This window comes from Haemaphysalis longicornis, unplaced genomic scaffold (genome assembly GCF_048455015.1).
Source record: "Haemaphysalis longicornis isolate Haplotype H1 unplaced genomic scaffold, Haemaphysalis longicornis Haplotype H1 scaffold_195, whole genome shotgun sequence".
Lineage (NCBI taxonomy): Eukaryota > Metazoa > Arthropoda > Arachnida > Ixodida > Ixodidae > Haemaphysalis > Haemaphysalis longicornis.
Window position 1 is genome coordinate 58,008 of NW_027526290.1, and position 19,042 is coordinate 77,049.

At 48.7% G+C, this 19,042-nt stretch overlaps 1 protein-coding gene across 1 annotated transcript in view; it reads left to right on the forward strand.

Moving 5' to 3' along the window:
- LOC144166880 (GDP-fucose protein O-fucosyltransferase 1-like) overlaps positions 1-19,042 on the forward strand; it is a 47,780-nt gene that overhangs the window by 18,167 nt on the left and 10,571 nt on the right. The window contains exons 5-7 of the mRNA XM_077696334.1: positions 7,069-7,200; positions 13,621-13,722; positions 14,084-14,305. Coding sequence (XP_077552460.1) covers positions 7,069-7,200; positions 13,621-13,722; positions 14,084-14,284 — 435 coding nt within the window. The 3' untranslated portion in view covers positions 14,285-14,305. The remainder of the gene's footprint in view (positions 1-7,068; positions 7,201-13,620; positions 13,723-14,083; positions 14,306-19,042) is intronic.

The window sequence follows — 19,042 nt, forward strand, 5'->3', positions numbered from 1 at the left end:
CTCCTTAGGTTGTCCTATGTAGAAAAAAGTACATTACAAGTCAAAAATATATGTAGCAACTCTGCGCATCATTTGATCGAGGAACCCAGGAGGGATCTAGGTCGGTAAGTGGCTAGGCTTTCTTATCTAGGCTACCGTAAACTAAAATGTTGAAATGGTGGCAAAGGGGCTCTGCCAAATTGAAGCCACAAGTCTGCTAGGGTAAGCGCTGCTTCTGAATGCTGGAGGGGGAGTAGTAGGGTGGACGCAGTCTCTGCCTGTCACATGACATTCATGGTTTCGCATCCTTATTTCCAAGGTCGTAAATGGGCACTGCATTGCCCCGCTTGCAGTGATGGGCTTTCCCGCACTGCTCCGGTGACGTGCGGCCAAGCGGCAAGGGGAAGGCGCTTTTGGGGGCAGCACCTCTTATCTATTTTCTTGGGCCAGCTCTGCCCTCGCGTTCCTCTCATAGCACAGAAAAATTTCGTATGGCCCATAATGAGAAAAAACAAGCAGTGTCAGCTTCAGCAAACCGGGGACTCTCGGACTGCGTCAGTACGCAGCTAGGCTTTCTTATCTAGAGAGTGTTGGCTAGGGCAGCTTGAGTGCGACCATGTTATCAGGATGTGAAAAGAAGTTTTTTTTTTAAGGGTTCAAAAAATTGTGCATAAAGGACAAGGCAATAAGGAAGGGACAGGATGGGCATAGTCCTGTCCCTTCCTTATTGTCTTGTCCTTTGTCTGTCCCTTCCTTATTGTCTTGTTGTCCCTTGTTGTTGTCTCTTATTGTCTTGCTGTTGTCTTGTCTTCCTTATTGTCCCTTCCTTATTGTCTTGTCCTTTGTCCTGTCCTTTTCTTATTGTCTTGTCCTTTATGCGCAGTTTTTTCAACTCTTAAAAATGATTCACCAACTAGCCCAACAACACGCTGTACTGTCTTTGTTTTTCTGTTGCATCTCTTTTTGCATCCTGGTAACATAGTGGCGCTCAAGCTGCCCTGGTCAACACCCTCTAGATAAGAAAGCCCAGCTGTGTGCTGACACAGTCCCCTGTTTGGTGAATTTGGCTTTTTTTTTAACCCGTTACCTTTACTTTTTTTTTTTCCCCCATTATGCTACATGAGAAAAATTATGAACTTGTCTAGCTTCGCGCTCCTAGGCACCGAGGTAATGCTTTCTTGACAAGAAGGCATTGACATTGCGGCACTCCAGAAGCTGCCCACCGGTGTTGCAAAATGGGCAGACCCTATTCCATTCCAGTTCTACTCTGAGAAATTGGAAGGTGCCTCAATTCCGCTTCATCCAATTATGCGGAATGCCAAAACTTTGCCCGTTCCCACTCCTTGAATGGCTGGGCAGGTCTGCCTCTTGGTGGCTATATTAAGCTACTAACGGATGCTACAGAAGGCTGACATTAGCAGATACATTGAGAATTGCAAAAATATGCAAACATGTCGCCGAAATGGAAAGATGGTAGCAGTGTCGTGGCAGATCTCGTGCAGAGCAACCGTCCTAGTTCCCAGGGGCAGTACTCCCGATACCTGTTATGGTATTTTCATGGTCAGCATGTTTTTGTGATTCACTCTTGCGTGGCACTAGAGAAAGCTATGAATCTGCGGCTGTCTGGTTGTTTTGTTTCCTAGTGCAGACTGTCGCCTGCTAGGTATGTGCTCTGTGCATTATCACACCAGCTTCATTAGACTGCCGCGCCTAACTCAAAGGCACATCGCGCGTGCCTTGCTCACGTCTGCAGGTGCTTTAAAGATGGTTGCAACTGTGTGCTGTAGGCAAGAGGCAGACCCGGTAGCTTCACGACTTGCGCTTATTCTGAGAATGAGTGCGTGTGTGGGGGAGGTTCAGGTGGTATCCTTCTTTGGCCGAGCGGTTATCAGAGGTATGGCTGTGCGGTGTATCCTGGCATCACCAGCTGCTTCATCTTGCAGTGAAGCTCCTTGCGCTTCATGTGTTGACCCACGATGAGTTTGAGAGAGAGGAACGAGGTGGGTTTGATTCCAATGCACAATTGCATCTCCTGCGTTGACAATATATGATCTGGGCTTGCAGTACTGTTCTCTTTTTTCTGAGGTCTGCCACCTGGACATCCTCTCCATCCAAAATGTCGTGCAGGTCATGGCGTCAGTCGTTAGCTTTATGCTGGCGTTCCTTGTCGGTTTGTTGGAGCTTGTGTACGGCTTGGACGTCGGGCAGCACAGGAAGCAGCAGTTCGGATGCCACGGCCATCCCATCAGTGACTGGAGTTTCTAAGCTGTGTTGCCCTGTAGGCCACAAATGTGATGTAGATTGTCGATGCCTTAATGATCTTCCCGGTGGCTTCTGCCATACCATTGCTCCGAAGGTAGTGAGCTTTTGACGAGACGTGCTGAAGCATGTGGAAATTATCATTGCCATGTTGCTCCGGAACATGAAGACGACGAGAAAGACAGCTAGTTGCGATGGAGAGGCTGAGCTCACAGCTCACGCTAGGGCCTTGCTTCTCGCGGCACAAGGCTCGCCCCTAGGGAAGTCCAGCATCGAGCGCCCGGCTTGGGCTACATGCAAATAAATCCTCTTCCTCTTTTTGTTTTTTGTTCCGCGGCGAGCTTCATATCTCGGTTCCCACTACGCCTTGGCTCAACATCTGCATTCGCGAGCAAAGGTGGTGAATTCCGACGCGGAAACTGTAGAGAACTGGGGTACGTTGTCTGTGGCAACAACTTCAGGTATGTCATGGCAAGCAAAGATTGACTTGCAGTGGGTTAGCACCGTCATTGCCAATAGCTGATCAGGACGTGCAATTTCCAGGTATCTGGAGATCGCATCTGTGACGATCAGCCACCACTTGGGTTGGAAACAAAGATCCACTGCTGTCCATTGCAAGGATCTTTCTGGAAATGGTGTCGGCTGGAGCGGCACTTTCCTGCTGATGGTGGTTTCAGCACGTTTATGACAACGCTTGACCATACCTTCGATATCCCACGAAATTGCGGGCCACCAGACTGTCTCTTTCGCTTTTGCCAGCGGCTTCATGACTCCAAAATGTCCTTCATACAGTAGCCGCAGGATAGCTGGTTGGCACAAGTGAGCAACTACTACTGCTCTGGTCCCATGCTAAAGAGCTGTTTCATCTTCATGAAGCAGCCCATGGCGAAAATGGAAGAACTGCTTGACCTCCCGACACAGGTCTCTTCTAGGTGGCCATTGCTTGCTGCAAAATTGTCTTTGCTGGATGCGCAGACTGTCTTCCTTCAGACTGTCCTTGCAGGCATGCCGCTTTGATTTGGCACGCTCGATGTTGCGAAGCAGACGGAGCTCTCGACTTTTTCCTTCCACTGGATCCCAGGGACCTGAATGTGCGAGCGGTGCATGTCGCAGCAGCCAGAAGTTCTTTTCCCCTCCCCCCCCTGACATGTAGGCTATGCCATGTGCATATGCAGACGCTGCAGCCGTGGCGGGAGGCCATCCACTGCCTTGGAGGGCAGCATTGGAATGAGCGTCTTTCCAAACGGAACTGCTTACTGACGAGGTAGTTTGGGAACTTGTCGCCAGCCCAGACTAGAGCTTTTTCCTCCATCTGTGCGTAGTGCCTGTCTGTGTCTGTCAAGAGGTGAGAGGCGTAGGTGATGACCCTTTATCCTGTTGTCGACGAAGAACGGCTGCAAGTCCAACTGAAGAAGCATCAGCTGTTACGGCTGTTTTCTTAGCAGCTAGGACGTCGGTGCTTTGTGTAGCTGCTTCCACTTGTAAAAAGCAGTTTGTTGATAAAAAGCCCATACAACTCTTGTTTCTTCTTGGACAGGAGCAGAGTGACGTAACACCTCGGCGAGGTTGGGAACAAACCGAGCTAGGTATGTTGCCATGCCTAGTACTCATTGCAATTCAGTTCTGTTCACTGGGGGTTTCATCTCTCTGACTGCCTTGATTTTGGCGGCTTCATCCAGTCGGATGCCCTCCTGGCCGACCTTCCCCCCAAGGTAGATGAGCTCTCAAACGTTGAACAGGCATTTGGCCTCGTTGTGCGTGACTCCCGCTTGGGCTAGACGTCCTAGAACTGTACTAAGAGTCTCGTGCTCCTCTTCAGTAGCTCCCCAAATGAAGATACCATCCATGTGACAAAAGACTTGTGGTATTTCTTCCTAGATGGTGTTCATTTGTCTCTGAAATATCTTTGGCGCAGAGGCAATGCCAAATGGGAGACAACTGAAGTGAGATCTTCCAAATGGCGCGATGAAGGTCGATTCAGCGAGCTTAATCTGCCAGAAAACTGACAGAGTGCCTAAGCCAGTGCGGGAAGCATGTTTTGCTTCACCAGCGGCAAGCTGAAATGTGCTGAAGATGCCGAGCTTAAAGGGGCCATAAAGACAAAATACAGGTTTGTTTTATTCAAAAGATTTCGTGTTCTATAGTGCCCCCACCACTTGTCCGGAAGCAAATGATGCTGTATTCAGGGCAAAATTAATCAATTTAAGCTAAAATTTTGATTCTCATGCCAAAACGTGTGTTTGAACGACGTTTCCAATGACATCATACTAACAGGTCTTTCCACTAAACTTGGTGTGGAGCGGAGACTTGCTTCTGCCTTTGGTTTGTTTGTGACCATATTTAAACCTGGCTTGTTTTTGTTCACGGAGAAAATAATCGTTTCGTGAAACATGGTGCTCGCTCAACAAATATGGTCACGTAAGACACCATCGCTTGCGTCATTCGGCCAGTGTCGTCTGAGGCAACCCCAAATCCCAGCAGTCCTGTGCATCTAAACCAAGCATAGTGCGTGCAGTACCAACAGCAGTGCGCATCGGTACTTCTATGTTTACGTGTGCTTTCGTAACTTCCACTGTTTGTCCCACCATTCTTATTGATATAAAAAGAATGTGCCCTAAATTTACGCACAAATAGCTTGTTCGGCAAGCTTAGTTCTCCCTAATTCAGGTTTGCTTTTTCTGGCCTCCGCCAATCGCAGAACTGGCTGACATGACATCATAGGTTCTGTTTTGGGAAATGAGCTAGTGGGACGCAGGGCCATTCCCTTTTTTCCTAATTATACAGCTTATTTGAGCGAAGTCTACGTTAAAAGTGGTGTCAGCATGATTCTAACGCGGCAATCTTTTAAATGAACCAAACTTGTATTTTGTCTTCATGGCCCCTTTCAGGCATTTACTTGGTGTTCTTCCGGCTTTGTGCTTAGGCGTGATGACGTGTGGAAGCGTTGAAACCTTTTCCGCTATTTGGGCCACTCGTTGGGCGACAAGAAGCAAAACAGGTTGGGAGGTTGAATAATACACGACGACATACTCCGAGAAGGCGTCTCTGTTGGTCAGTGTGGCCTTGTTTTCCATGGCTGTGCAGTCGTTCCCGGTGATCAAGGTGAAGGCCAGCAAGTCCTAACTTGCCGCGGCATTGCGGCAATCCATCATAGCTTTCTGGGCGTTGTCCAGTTGACTGTGGTCCTTGCAGGCTGTGTTTTTTGCGATGCTTCCGCTCAGCTTCAGGCACCAGAACGGTCACAGGTGTGTGCCGCAGGCAAGAGGCGGACCCGGGAGCTCCGCGGTACATGTTTATTCCGAGAACAAGTGCGTGTTTCCAACTGTCTAGCGCTAGCTAGAGCGTGGCCAGTTGACACGCATTTCCCGCAATGTTGCTGCGGGTGCCACACGACATTGGTGGTTGACCATACAACATGTACATACTTGAAATACTTAGCTTAATGATTTCAAGTGCGTGCAGAGCACTGAGCAGAAATGCTATAGCAGCAAGACGAGTAGGGTTGCACCTTTCCCCCAAAAGAAAACCGGCCCTTCTGGAAAGGGGGGGGGGTATATAGAAGGTTGAATTTGTGTTGAAAAACAGACGCCACGTTTTTTTTTTTTTTTTTTTGTCATGCAATGCTGGTTATAGTAGCTTTTCGTAGTGTGAAAGCAGCATAAAGTTTGTACTGAAAGTGACTAAGCGTATCTAAAAAGAAAATGTGAATGTGATTTTCTGGAAACACGTGACGTATTTTCTTTGCTCACGTGTCTTTGCGCAGCTTGGCGGCACGTATTTATCGCCTTAGTTGCTGAATTGATGCTTATAAAACGCCAGAACGATCATAATCTTGGCACGATGGCCAAAAAACCGGCAAATGACGGCCGGTTTTAGGTATGGACCGGCAACGGGCCCGCTGTTTAAAAAAACCGGTCGGGCCGGTCAAAAACCGGCCACGTGGCAACCTTAAACACGAGTGACAGTAAAGCAACCTCACAGAACGCCGTCTGAACAGCGTTTGTCATTCACCGTAGGAAAGTGGCCAGTTGCTTCACACTGACCTCATTTCAAAGACTGCGAAAACGGTGAAACTGTGTGGGCCTACAGCATGCAGGTAGACACACGCACCCTAAGCAAGGGTCTACCGAAGCACGTGAGAAATTTCCCACGGATCGGAAGCACGAGGAAGGAACGGGTAGCCACGTGGAGGAGGATCTGTGCGAACAAAAAGGGCCAGCCGATACGTGGATTTCTAAAAAGGAACGGCAAGCGCTCTGACGCGCATGCCACATGAAGCTTGAGGGAGCGCTGCTATGTCGTCATCCAGGACAGACGACGGTTCAGACCAGCCGCTTAAACTTGTTCGATTCCTCAGAGCACAGGTGCCAAAGACGCTGGAAGCGCAAATGGAGATAGAAGAAAGGACTACCAAGGTGCAGCTAACACAAACATGACATCGATTCTGATCATAACGGCCCATTTAGTGAGCTTGAACGAGTGTTTCTACAATGGCCTGCATCGAACACAGTGGCGCTGAATGACTGCTGAACTCTTCATGTTATGTTCGGCACCTTCCATTTATCGAGTAGCCGGGAGGGTGTTGAACATACTGCGGAGGAAGAAGAGTTGGCTATTGGCAGCTGCCTCCTACTGTCACCATCTTTGTAGCACAGTGTCTCGGGGCACAGTACCCACAGGGGCACAGTGCAGAGAATTTCGTCTGGAAGTTGGGGGGGGAGGGAGACCTGGAAGGGATGAGATGTGAACCTCATAAGTGTAAAGGTAAACCATGTATGACCAAACCAGGAGTGACAGCTGGCCCTGAGCAGCCTCTTCGTGCGGGTGCAGGTGCGTGCGTGTGAGCACCTGTCGGCGAGCCCCCTGCTCTTCTCGGCCCCGCAGTGCGTGGGCTACCAGGGGGAGCGGGGGCCCCTGCCGCCCGAGGCCTGCCTGCCCTCAGCCGACACGGTCACCCAGCAGGTAAGCGCAGGGCCGGCCCTCGGGGAGTATCTGTGGAAAAGTGGCTCCTTCTCAAGTCTCGGGGCTGCAGGTACCGCATTGGCACCGTTCTCGTGTGCACTGGTTTCTTCCCCTCAGAGTAGTCTTCAAAGTAGTCTTGAGCAGGATTTCAACATTCCCTGCTCCACTTTTTAAGCCATCGGGAGCCAAATGAGCGCGTTTATGAAGCACAAGGTTATTTTCGCTGCGCATGCGTCATGAGTGTCTTTTTCCAGCTGTATTTACTCAATTCTAACACGCACTTTTCCCCCCGAAAATGCGTCTCAATATCATATAGAAGTGAACTTGTCAAGTACCTGTTTTTGCTTGCACTGTGTAGACTGGCTCAAATTAACACACTTTCCATCGTTTATCCGGTCGATAAGGCAGTATTTATTTTATAAAGGCCGAAAGAAGAAAAACTACCATGTGCGGTCCTCGGCGGCCACACCAACTAAAGCAGTGACGTCCATACGAGGTGCTACGTGATTGGACGATGTCCAAGATTAGTATTCAGACCGGTTTCAGTTTCGGTTCTGTGAAACAACATGCTTGGCATCCGACGTTATCGTTGGCTGGACATTCTCGATATCTCAGTAATCGGCATACCGCGTTTCTGCCATGTTGTCGGCTGTAAAATGCTTCAGATAAGCCTACCAGCATGGCTTGGAATTGTAGTAATCACTAGCCGAGGCTTACGCAGACTACTCACTATAAGCCAGAGCTGCCAGGTGCGGAAATATAAAGTATATAATATATAGCCAGTTTACACTTTTATTTAGTTTTTGCATTTCAAGCAGCTTAGATGACGATTTCTTGAATAGCGCGCGTGCAGTAAGCGTCCCCCAAATTTCCACAAATATCTCATCTCCAGCAACTGCATTCCTTATGCGGGAAAGCGTTCGCAGATGTGTCGTCGTGCTGATTACTGCTGTGCTAGTTCTTCACCCAGCGCAAAAAAGTGCTTCCTTGCCCTTGGTTTTACGCTGTACAATAAAAGTTTCAGTTGATTTTAATTCCTTAGTACACTGACTCTTCTCAGATTTTTCTACTAGCGTACCAGCCAGGGAAGCGTCGCATGTGTGCTTGTGTGGAGCGACGTGGACTTAGAGCTTGATACAGTCTACAAACTGACAAACTAAAAGCACATTCTTCTAGGCACAAATGTGTCGTGGCTTAGTTTCAACTGAACGAACAAATTACGACGACACACCGGCGGCCGGTCGACTAAACGCTGGGCCGACTGAGTCTGTCAGAGGGTCGGTGAGCCGTGCAGTGGCGTAGTCAGGCCAAGCCATCTCATTTTGACGTTGTCCAAAGCATTGTTGTAAATTGGCAAGGAGGATGCAGAGAGCGGGACAGCATTTTCAAATTGATTTTTCTACTGAATAAAGTCGCGTAAATGGAGCGAGAGGGGTCAAAACATGGCCTAGAGACTCCAGACTACAATTTGCGCTCGTAATCCCACAATGTTTACAAATCACTTCAGCGTCCCTTTAGTACCTTGTCTTCATTCTCCACAAGGAGATAAACCTCCGCTGGATTTTTCTGTAGTAATGTGGCATTGCCATGGGTTGTGCAAGTGTGGGATTATGGTTGCCCTGCCATGTCGATAATGATAGGCACTCGATCTTGCCACGGACAGAGGGGTGAGAAAGAAAAACGCTGGGACAGGGTCACCCCCCGATCGCCAGCGCTCCTGTTTAGAAGCACTGGTGGAATGCAGTGAACACCAGTTTGAGATTTCAAAGTAAAACCTAAGGAGCACATCGTTGGCTGCACGTGCAAAGGGGCAGGCAAAGTTGGCTTGCCAGCACATCGAGGAAAATGCGAGGGCAGTGGAACCTCTCATGTGCCTACATAAATCCCCTGTTGCGCGCATGTTTTGGCTAGAAGGCACAAATGATTGAGTAGCACACACGAGAATCCGTTCACAATGAACTGCTGTGGTGCTCCATCCCAGCGGCTTGGTCGAAACGCTCCTTTTATCGCGAACCCCATCAGTGAATCATGCTTAAAAAGACCGTGCTCTGAGTACGCTGCGCCTCAAGCGCTAATAGCCTAAGCCCGTGAGCGAATGAAACAAGCGGCAAGTGTCGAAAGCTGCGTACCAATTGACGCGTTTCAATTGTCAGCAAAGTAGGTATATGCAGCCTCATTCGTCGACTCCTCGTGCCTGGCAATTGCATGGAGCGAGGTCAGATCACATACCCTCACCGCCCACCCTGCACATAGGGAGAAGAAAAAAACCAGCAAGCTCTGTGCTCCCGTTCCATGATTATGTTCCCCAGCAGGGTCTGGGTGAAAAAAGCAACCTTCCATTGCCCTGTGGGTGCAAACCCGGTTGCGCACATTCGCTGGTTCGCGTGGAAAACTCCCGCCATCCTGCTGAGCAAGTGCGGAAGGCGCTTCACTGTTCAGCAGCAGTAGCATATGGGGCAGACGAGCCAGTTTTTTCAGCCCCAGCAACAACACATTTTGCCAAGGCACAAGATTTTTTTTTTATTTTGCTGGAAAACGTTCTCTTTGCTCCATTCTATGCATTGCTTTCAAAAATAAGCATAATTTGGTACCTTTTAGGTCGCCTTTAGTGTAGGGTGCAGCCTACCAAAGTGTATAGTTAAGGATGTGCATTGCACAGGATAACGGAATGTCGCGGCTAGCGCACCATACAAAATGCTTGCTTATTTTCTTTTTTGCTATTCTCTCCACTTGCTGCTTAAAGGCCATTGTAGCACCTTTATACCTGCCATCGCTCTTGCAATACGCGTTCGCTTTGCCCTGCCATACTGCACAATACTAACGCACCCCCCAAACAAAACACGCACGTAAGTTTACCCAGGAAAATTAGAAGAAAAGAAAATTGACACCAATTCTATTGTGCAGATGTAAATGTTGTGTCGCTGTGTACTGTATTTACTGTAATGTAACGCGCACCCGATTTTCACGACAGGGGAAAAAAAAAATCACAAAAGTTATCTTCGCAGAACAAGCCATATATGTACAAGTACAAGAACTGCATTTATTATCATGCTATGATGGCTCTCGTTACCTTCCAGTCGCAACATACTCTATGGCAAACGACCCATGAAAACTGCCCTTCCAAACTTGCGTCACAAAAACTCAAAAAAATATGGTATTAAACAAATTTCAGTGAGAGGCTCCACAGAGCGGCTGTACAAGGGGACACACTGCATGGTGCTACTACGTACCATATTTGCACGATTCTAACGCGCACCTTTTTTTTGCCACAATTAGCTACCAAATTTGTGTGCGCATTACAATTCGGCCCAAAGTTGAAATCGGTTTCAAGGCAGCCAGCAGAATTTTCATAGACATGAACTCCTCCCAAAATCCAATTCTAAATCTGCACATTAAAATCGGCATGAAATAATTTTCTTTTTCCTTTCAAATTTTCCTAAGTAAACTTAGGTACCTGTGCGTCACAATCGGGGGCACACTAGAATCGTGCAAATACGGCATGTTTTCTGCTTCTCCGTACGATTGCTGCTTTGTCACGGCAAAGCATGAACAAGTGTGGGCTTGCTGTGTAAAGAGGGGCATTTGCTATCCGCTAGCGTTTCATTTTAATTCTTCTTGCACTGACAAGGGGCCCACACAGCCCCTCACACCAGCTGCACCTTTCACATAACATGCGTGCACCCAAGAAGAATATCTTTTTGCGTTTGTGTGTGCGTGCATATGCATGTGTACATTGCTGTATGTAGTCCACTGCCTATGGTTGCTGCCCTCATTAGCCTTAGCATGGCTGGCACCACTTTTCCATTTCTCGAGGTGATAAATTCGGAGGGAAACGCGGTGGTGCAATGTTCTTCCCTGTTGCTTTAATGAGTGCTGTTTTCCGGCACCGGATGATAATTGTTCTGATCAGTTTAGCCATAGAACAATGGGCAGCCCAGGTGGGTACGTTCTCGAGAGATTGTGTTACAGTAAAATCTCGTTACAAGAGACACTCGAGGGAACCAAAAAACATGACTCTTGTAACCAAGGTCTCTTGTATGCCATGTCGCTAACATGGCGAACATAGGAAAGCCAACCAAACCGCTTTCATTCAAACGTCTCTTATAGCCGGGTGTCTCTTGCAGGGGTGAGACAGCTGCGCATATTGCGCACTTTTGATACAAATCTGCTTTCTTGCGCCAGGCTGCTCCAAAAGCTTGAAAATTGCAAAAATTGCACCAAACTGCTCCAAAACAGTCTGAGAGCCAAGGATTTTAACGCTCCCGCCAGTTTCAGTGGGGGAAAACGCTTACTGACGGCATAATTTTCCAGCACCCCCAAAATGATCCTGTTTGTAAAGGTTTAATTGATTGATCATTCAATAAAAAACCCGCATAAAATTCTCCCCAAGATAGTTTTTTCGAAGGTCACCATGTCGGGTTTTTTAAAGTTTTCCCATGAAAAACAACTGCAAGGTCCTCTAGAAAAAAATGCGTATGTGTACTCAGGTGACAAACTACTGGTGAAAATTGATGAACAGAGGGCAATTTTCGGAGCGCCGTATCTCCGGAACAACATTACTGGGCGCCGCCATCTTGGTGTGGTGAATATTGGAAAACATATCCGCCGGGCGAAGCCAGCCGTTGCTCACGGTCACACCGTGCTCGTGGATCAGGCAGAGTGCTCTTCGCAGATTTCTACTGTGGTTTTGGTTATGGGGGTGGTTGGGTTTTCATTTAGTCGTTTGATCTGTTGAGGGAAGTTGCGTGACTCGAAGAACGGGGTCGCGTTCATCAAAAACAACATGGGGCCGCAAATTCGCTGTGTTTCGGCATCGAGTGAAAGGCGCGGTGCGTGCTTGAAGTGAAATTTCGGACTCGTTGCGGTGTTATAATAAAACGCTGAGTTATTGCTGCCTTTGACAGCGAGCTTGCGAGTGGCGGAAATGGGGCGATCGACACTGCAGAAGTGGCGGCGCAGGCTACATCGCCGCAAAATGTTCCAGCAGTGGCCGATAATGGCCACTGCTGATAGTGGCCGATAATAATGGTTTATCTATCTGAAGTGAAATTTTATGCCAAGAGGGAGGTGGCGAAACTATACCACCGTTATTCAAATTGCGATCGTAGTGAATGCGCACCTTGGGGATTAAAATGGGCTGCTGGGGTGCGAAAATTGTCATCTCGCTTTGCGCAACTTTTGCCATGCCTCTACAATTGTGTGTTAAGCAGAGTCTGGGATTACAAATGGAATAATTTCAGCATTCACAAGATAATGAAAATGCCTTACTATTGCTTAGTTTTTCGATTCGATGTTTTCAACGGCACTCTGTGCATAGAGCCTAAGAATTTATAAATGGCTTGTAAAAAGGTAGTGCAGTTCGTCCTTGTGATACTCTAGTAGAAAAAAACTTAATTGAAAGGCTGTTTCAGTGTTATGTATGTTCAAAATCCATAAAAAAGTGCACCCCCCCCCTTCCCCTCGAGTTTCCAAAAATTTGATTTTTCGGCTCCTAAGGTGACATAATAAATGTCATCATTCTGCTCCAAATCGAGGTTCTTCTGCTCCAAAATCGAGATTTCGCTGCTCCAAAAACTGCTCCCAAATCTGATTCAGCTGTCTCACCCTTGCTCTTGCAACAGTGTCTCTTGTAAGGAGGTTTTAGTGTAATTAAAAATGGGTGATTCATCACCAACACAGGTCTTCAAAAGGCCTTCAGTAACCCATTGTGTGACTACTTTTCGCGGTCACAATTGCCCTTAACTGCATACCTTGTTCTTGTCAAACAAAGAAACGAAACAGATGATCGTTCCTTGAACCACTAATGCCTATTTTGAGCCTACCCAGGTTCATTTCCTGGCACGAGGCCAAAGCCACAGCTTGTGATGGCAGAACATTTTTATGGGCTGCTGCTTTCCATGCTGCTTTTTTCACCCACAAGCATGCTCTTTTCTGTGCGAACAAACGGAGCGAGCAGTCTTCCGTGTGCTCAATGAGGGAGACCCCTTCTCTAGCCAAGAAATCTTTTGCTTGCGATGGTAGATGATGCTCTGATGGCTTTGGGGGCCACCAATGTCGAGCCTAGCGTCCTCTGTGCCAGTAGCTGTGTCCACGCACCGACTAGTGGGAAACAGATGGTGACGGGGAGGCCCCCCGTTCTCCCCTCGACCCGCCGCGGTGGCTCAGTGGCTGAGGCGTTGCGCTGCTGAGCACAAGGACGCGGGTTCAATTCTTGGCCGCAGGGGCCACTTTTCTGATGGAGGCGAAAAGCAAAAACGCCAGTGTGTACGAGATTTCGGCGCACGTTGAAGATCCCCAGGTGGTCGAAATTAATCCGGAGTCCTCCACTACGGCGCGCCTCATCGCCTGTGTTGCGTCAGCGTGTCAAACCCTACAATCAATCAATCAATCAAATCTGTTCTCCCTCCGGTTGGTGGCCAGCTGGTGCGTGTGGTGCGGGCCCTGCGGGCACGCTCCGTCTTCGTGGCCACGGACAACGATGCCATGCTGGAGCAGCTGGACCAAGCCCTCAAGCCTCTCCAGGTGAGACTGTGCCTCGGGCCCTTGTGTGGCAAAGGTCAGGGTACCACGGAGGCAGTGCGGTGCAAGATCTCGCACTGCTACCAAGATGTCCTGCTCGGTGAAATCTTTCGAGCAACGTTTAAAGCATCTCGTTCTAGGAAATTAATCTGCGAGCACAGTTGAGTTTGCAGGAATTTTCGTATCCCTTGTGATAGAGAATGAACTGCGCACAGTGGCCTCTGGTTGATTCAAAAAGCCAGCTGTGCAGAACATTTCCCACTCACACTGCAGCCTTCTGCCCCCATAGTAAGGAATCTGGTGTTTAAGAACCCCCCCCCCCCCCCCCCCCCCCCTCCCCCCCCTTCTACCCCTTGTGGTGCAGGTGCGGGCGGTGCGCCGGGAGCCGAGTGACCCGCACACGGACCTGGCCATCCTGGGCCTAGCCAACCACTTTGTGGGCAACTGCGTGTCTTCCTTCAGCGCCTTCGTCAAGCGCCACCGCGACGTCCAGGGCCTGCCCTCCTCCTTCTGGGCCTTTAACCCGCAGGACACCCGGGGAGGCCGCACGCACCAGGAGCTCTGACCTGCTCGGGAGGAGGCTCAGGTGTGTCCTACCCCGCAGTGTCTGCAACACTTCTTGCCACTGCAATGGCCAAAAGACGGCTTTTTCGAGCCTTGGTCCAAGTAACCTCGACCTGGGAGGGGGGAATCGGGCAAGGGGTAATTTTCTAGCCCAAGCCGGCAACGTGCAGGCCTCCAAAAAGTCAACTTACAAGCTTACGTCCCAAGTGAGGCTGAAACTTTTTATGCCGGAACACCTTGCTTTCTTACTGCCACAATATATTTTTGTCACGTTTGAAGGTACAGCTTATTCTTTGAATTCTTTGTGGTCGAGAAGACTCAGGATTGGCCTAGAAAATTTTGACAAAGGGTGTTCATATACCTAAAAAGCACGTAACAGAAATGCTCCCCACATCACTGTGTATTGTACAGACACACAACGGTTCGTACCTGCCCAATCATGTTTAGTCCAGCCTGCTTATATTGGGAAATAGAAATCATTGCATTATACTGTGTAGACCATTTGTAATGTAACCACCTATAGTGCGGCACCGGATATAATGCGGATTTTTGGGACCTACGTTATATCCAGTCCCACAAGTTGTTTCTATTAGAATGTTGTGTAGTTAACTCTTTCGCTACCGCCGGAAAATTGACTAATTTTAGGGGTCCAAGAAAACATTTTTTTTTCCTGCTAAAAAATTGGTTAGGCACTAATTGCAGGAACACAAAATGCAGATTATTTAACGCCTTTCCAATAACAGCAGTTTTTAAAGGTTTTTATATATCATAGTTGTAAAAAACATATCAAAATAAAAATTTTTGTCAAGTTGTCGAAAAAAAAATGATAAAAAAGGAGTTGTGTATATCAAACCACCAGTAGTAGAAAAAAGTTAGAATATACATTTTGTAGGAAAACATTTCAAAAACACGCCCTAGAAAAAATGTCGACTTGCGCGGAACAGTTGGTCAAATATAAAAAAAAATGTTAGCATGCACGGTGCTCGTGTCATGCGGTGAAGCCCAACCTCCAATTCAAAATGTGCAATTTCGAGTGGTTTCCTGGAATAAATCTGGCGGTTTGTCATTATCAGAGGCACCAATTTGCCCCCACATAACGTAAAAACATCTTGTCAATGGCTGACTTTGCATTTACAGCGAGCACAATATTTGGGACAAGCACGCGATGCGGAAAAAAAACGGATGAAGTTAGAAACGGAACGCCGTGGCTGATGCTTGTTGTCGTTCACGGTTAGTTATCTCTCAAAACATAAAGCTGAGCTTTATTATCATCTTCTTACTCGCAATTGTAGCCTTGCTCGCAAAAATAAGGTACGATGCGCTAGAATCGTGCCCTGCGATCTTTGGCCGAGTAGCAGTTGCGCGATGAAAAAGATCAGCACAACGAGCCTCCTCTATTGCAGCGCCACCTAGGAAACGAAACTGGAAGGCGAACAGCTGGCAGTGTAAGGCCGGTTTGAAGCGCTGTCCTCGGCGGAACAGATATCTGGCGACTGGGTGTGATCTTTGGACTTGCATCTGAAGTTCTTATCGCAGAAATCGGGTTAGGGTGGGGGGAAATCAGGAGCGGCGCGCTTTGTTCGAGGATCAGTCGCGGACGCTTTAGGCGCCATGGCAGGCAGCCTTGAAGTTGGGTAACTGCGTAGTAGTGCTAAATATGAATTTCGCGATGCAGAAACGAAACCGAAACTGTTGTAAACTGTTTGCGAATGGTCCTGGGGTAAGTAGAACTACCACAGAACTTAGAACAACGTGCGCAAAGGCAATAAAACTGCCTAAAATCATAAAGTGGCTTTGCAACCTGGCACTGCTTGACATTTTCAGCCGATTTCTGGGATTATTACTGTCAGAGCGCGAACCTGACGATAGAAAATCGTTTGCTAGTTCCCCATTCACGCCCTGATAGCAAAAAACAAGCGCTGGTGCAGAGTAATTACGAGTTGCACGCATTCTTTGTTGGTAGCAGTGGCACGCGATGACCACGCCCCCTTTCCACGCCCAGGTGATTCAAAAGCGTGTCAAAAATCACGTTTCCGTTGCAAAAATGAAAACAAAACTGATTTTGAAAGGCCATTTTCTGATCTAACTCCGAACAGCTTTACTTGTTTGAGAAACGCCTGGAACGCTATGAAAAGGCGCTCCCAAAAGTATCGATCAAATTGATCGATTTTGATAGGCGCGGTAGCGAAAGAGTTAAGCAACTGCCTTGTCTTGTTTTCGAACATCTGGAGATAGCAAGCCGCGACACCGGAGGTTTACACTACCTGTACGTTGCGCAACCGCCTTCGGCATCGCGAATGCAAGGTGGGATGAAAAAAACAAAAATCCTGCGTGATGACATGCAGGTAGGGTTTAAATCAGCGATGATGCGCACACGTGACAGGCGAAGAATGAGAGAGGCAACACAGGACTTCCGAAAATGGGAGAATGACATTTATAGAAAGACTAAAAAGGAACTTAAGACGCGAACGGCCAAATGTAGGAAATTACAACAAACACTTTACATTAAATGATGGAAAAGGGAGTTCCAGGAAACAATAAATGTCACTGCCAAGAATAAGAAGGTCACAGTTCTATGTGTGTGAGGTTAGGTGCATCCATGTTGGGAAGGCGTATATGGCTTAGTGCTGTAGGGATGCCCGGTGGCCACAGGCTAGCATTCCAGGTCTTTAGCACAGCTGCCTTGACTGGCAGGAATGGGTGACCCACTGGAAGACACGGTGGCCCCCGGATGATTTGGCCTGGGCTGGAGCTCCCCGGCGCAGAGCAAGGGTGCCTCGAGTAGTGGGAGGAGTGGGGGGTGTGCCCGACAAGGTGGCAGCCCCCGCAAGACGGTGCAAAGCTCGGCTGCCTGGACACGGGGCAGGAGCGGGGGTCCAGCTCTGCAGCGCGGGCCCCGCTGTGCCGGCAAAAGCTGTTGGCGTCCCGGCGCTACTGCATGGTCGCCTTGACATTGCTGCTTGCCATGCTGCGCCAGGTCGTATTCAAAATGCAGCCCTTCGCTCCAGCCAGTCTTGCTTCCTCTAAACAATAGGCAGAACATCTGACAGGCAGAAGCTTCCAGAAGCTTCAGACTGCGCTGTTGGAGCACCTCGTGCATGACCTCGAGGGGCTCTCTCTGAACATTTTCAATGTCTTTACCACAGCCAGAGGAAAAGCTTCCTTGCTCAGCACCACCAAAATGTCGTCGCTATACCGGCAAGCATTTACCACTATTGTTGCCCTTTAGCTTAGCAACCAGTAGACGGTCTAAGCGAGACGTGACCAGGTTGCTCAGTTGGTGCAACGCAAGAACCTATCCATATTAGCTTTTTGGAAACCACCATCATTCCTTTGGACATACGTTGAGTTAAAGGGGCACTGACACAAAAATTTTGCATCTTGTTTTTTTTGTTGCGATAAGTAGCTAGTGACCTACTTATAACCTGTAGAAACCTCATTTGCTTCAGCGTGCGACGGTTGTTTAATTAGAGGCATTTTCAATGCGGCCAGTCGCAGTTTCGGTTTCAGCGAGTGCCGCGAAACGATGGATTTTGTGGATTTTGTGTGAACAAAGCTGACCACGCGACCGTCGGAGGGTTATCACAGAGCAGAGCCTCCGTAGCACTGTCGAATCCGCATCGACGGCAGTTTCTGCGAATGCCCCCACGTACTGATTTCGTGAGGCGCTTAATTAAAAAGCGACCGTGGACGCAGGCGCTGCGAGTGCAACTGCTACCGCGGCTAAAGAACAACGCGCGATGCTCGAGACGGTGGGTGGCAAGACACGCGCTGGGAGCAGCCGGCCAGTCTGCCTACAGGTCCGCCTACAGATGTGTTCGGCTTAGCACTGCGGCGGATATTCGAGTGCCGCTCTCGTAAGCGGTGCAGATGACAATTTTTAATGCAACCCGCCATCGCATCATAACTCCGTTCTCATGTAAGCCACCATGGTCGGGACTTGGGGACAATTTCGTGCAGCGGTAACAAGCTATCACTCGAGCTACCTGCGCCGGCCTGGGCCACTTCGCGGCCGTGGCCGCCGCCTGCACAGCGACCGTGCGGCTAGCTCAGTGGGCTTTTTGTGCCTCCGGCGCGTTTTCGCATCCAATGGTAATAAACAGTAATAGAAACAGAGTGCCTGGAATCGCTGTAGAACTTTGGTCGCGGCCAGCTGCCCGATTAGCTGACGAAATCACGGCGCCTCCGCTGCCAACGATCGGGTCGTTCGTTCTTGAGAGCAGAAGCTCCGCCCTCCGGCCCTCCTATTGGAGCGGCGAGCCGGGCGAGCCGGCGAAAAACGCCGGCAGTGCGGAAGCGGCAAACACAAACTCGTGACGTGTTGGATGTTGGTTATTTACACAATATCCTCGGGATGTCGATTGCGTGTGGTCCTCTGCTGGCTGCTCGGTTGCGTTTCGCACACTTTAAAATTGATTTTAAATATGTTCTAGGCTGTATTCGCCGCTGATATTTTGCAGATGATGTATATGTGTTCCCACCAATCTATCTCCGAAGTTATCTCGCCTTCAAAATTTTGAAGCAAAATGGAGAGACGAGCTAGTTGGTTCGCAATTTCCATGAGTGAAAACTTAAGCGCAAAATTTTTCACAAGGACGAGAAAGGGAACGACACAGGCGCTTGTCACAGAAACAGAGCTCGCGGAACAAGAAATAAACTGAAGCAAAATGGAGAGACGAGCTAGTTGGTTTGCAATTTCCATGAGTGAAACTTAAGCGCAAAATTTTTCACAGGGACGAGAAAAGGAACGACACAGAAC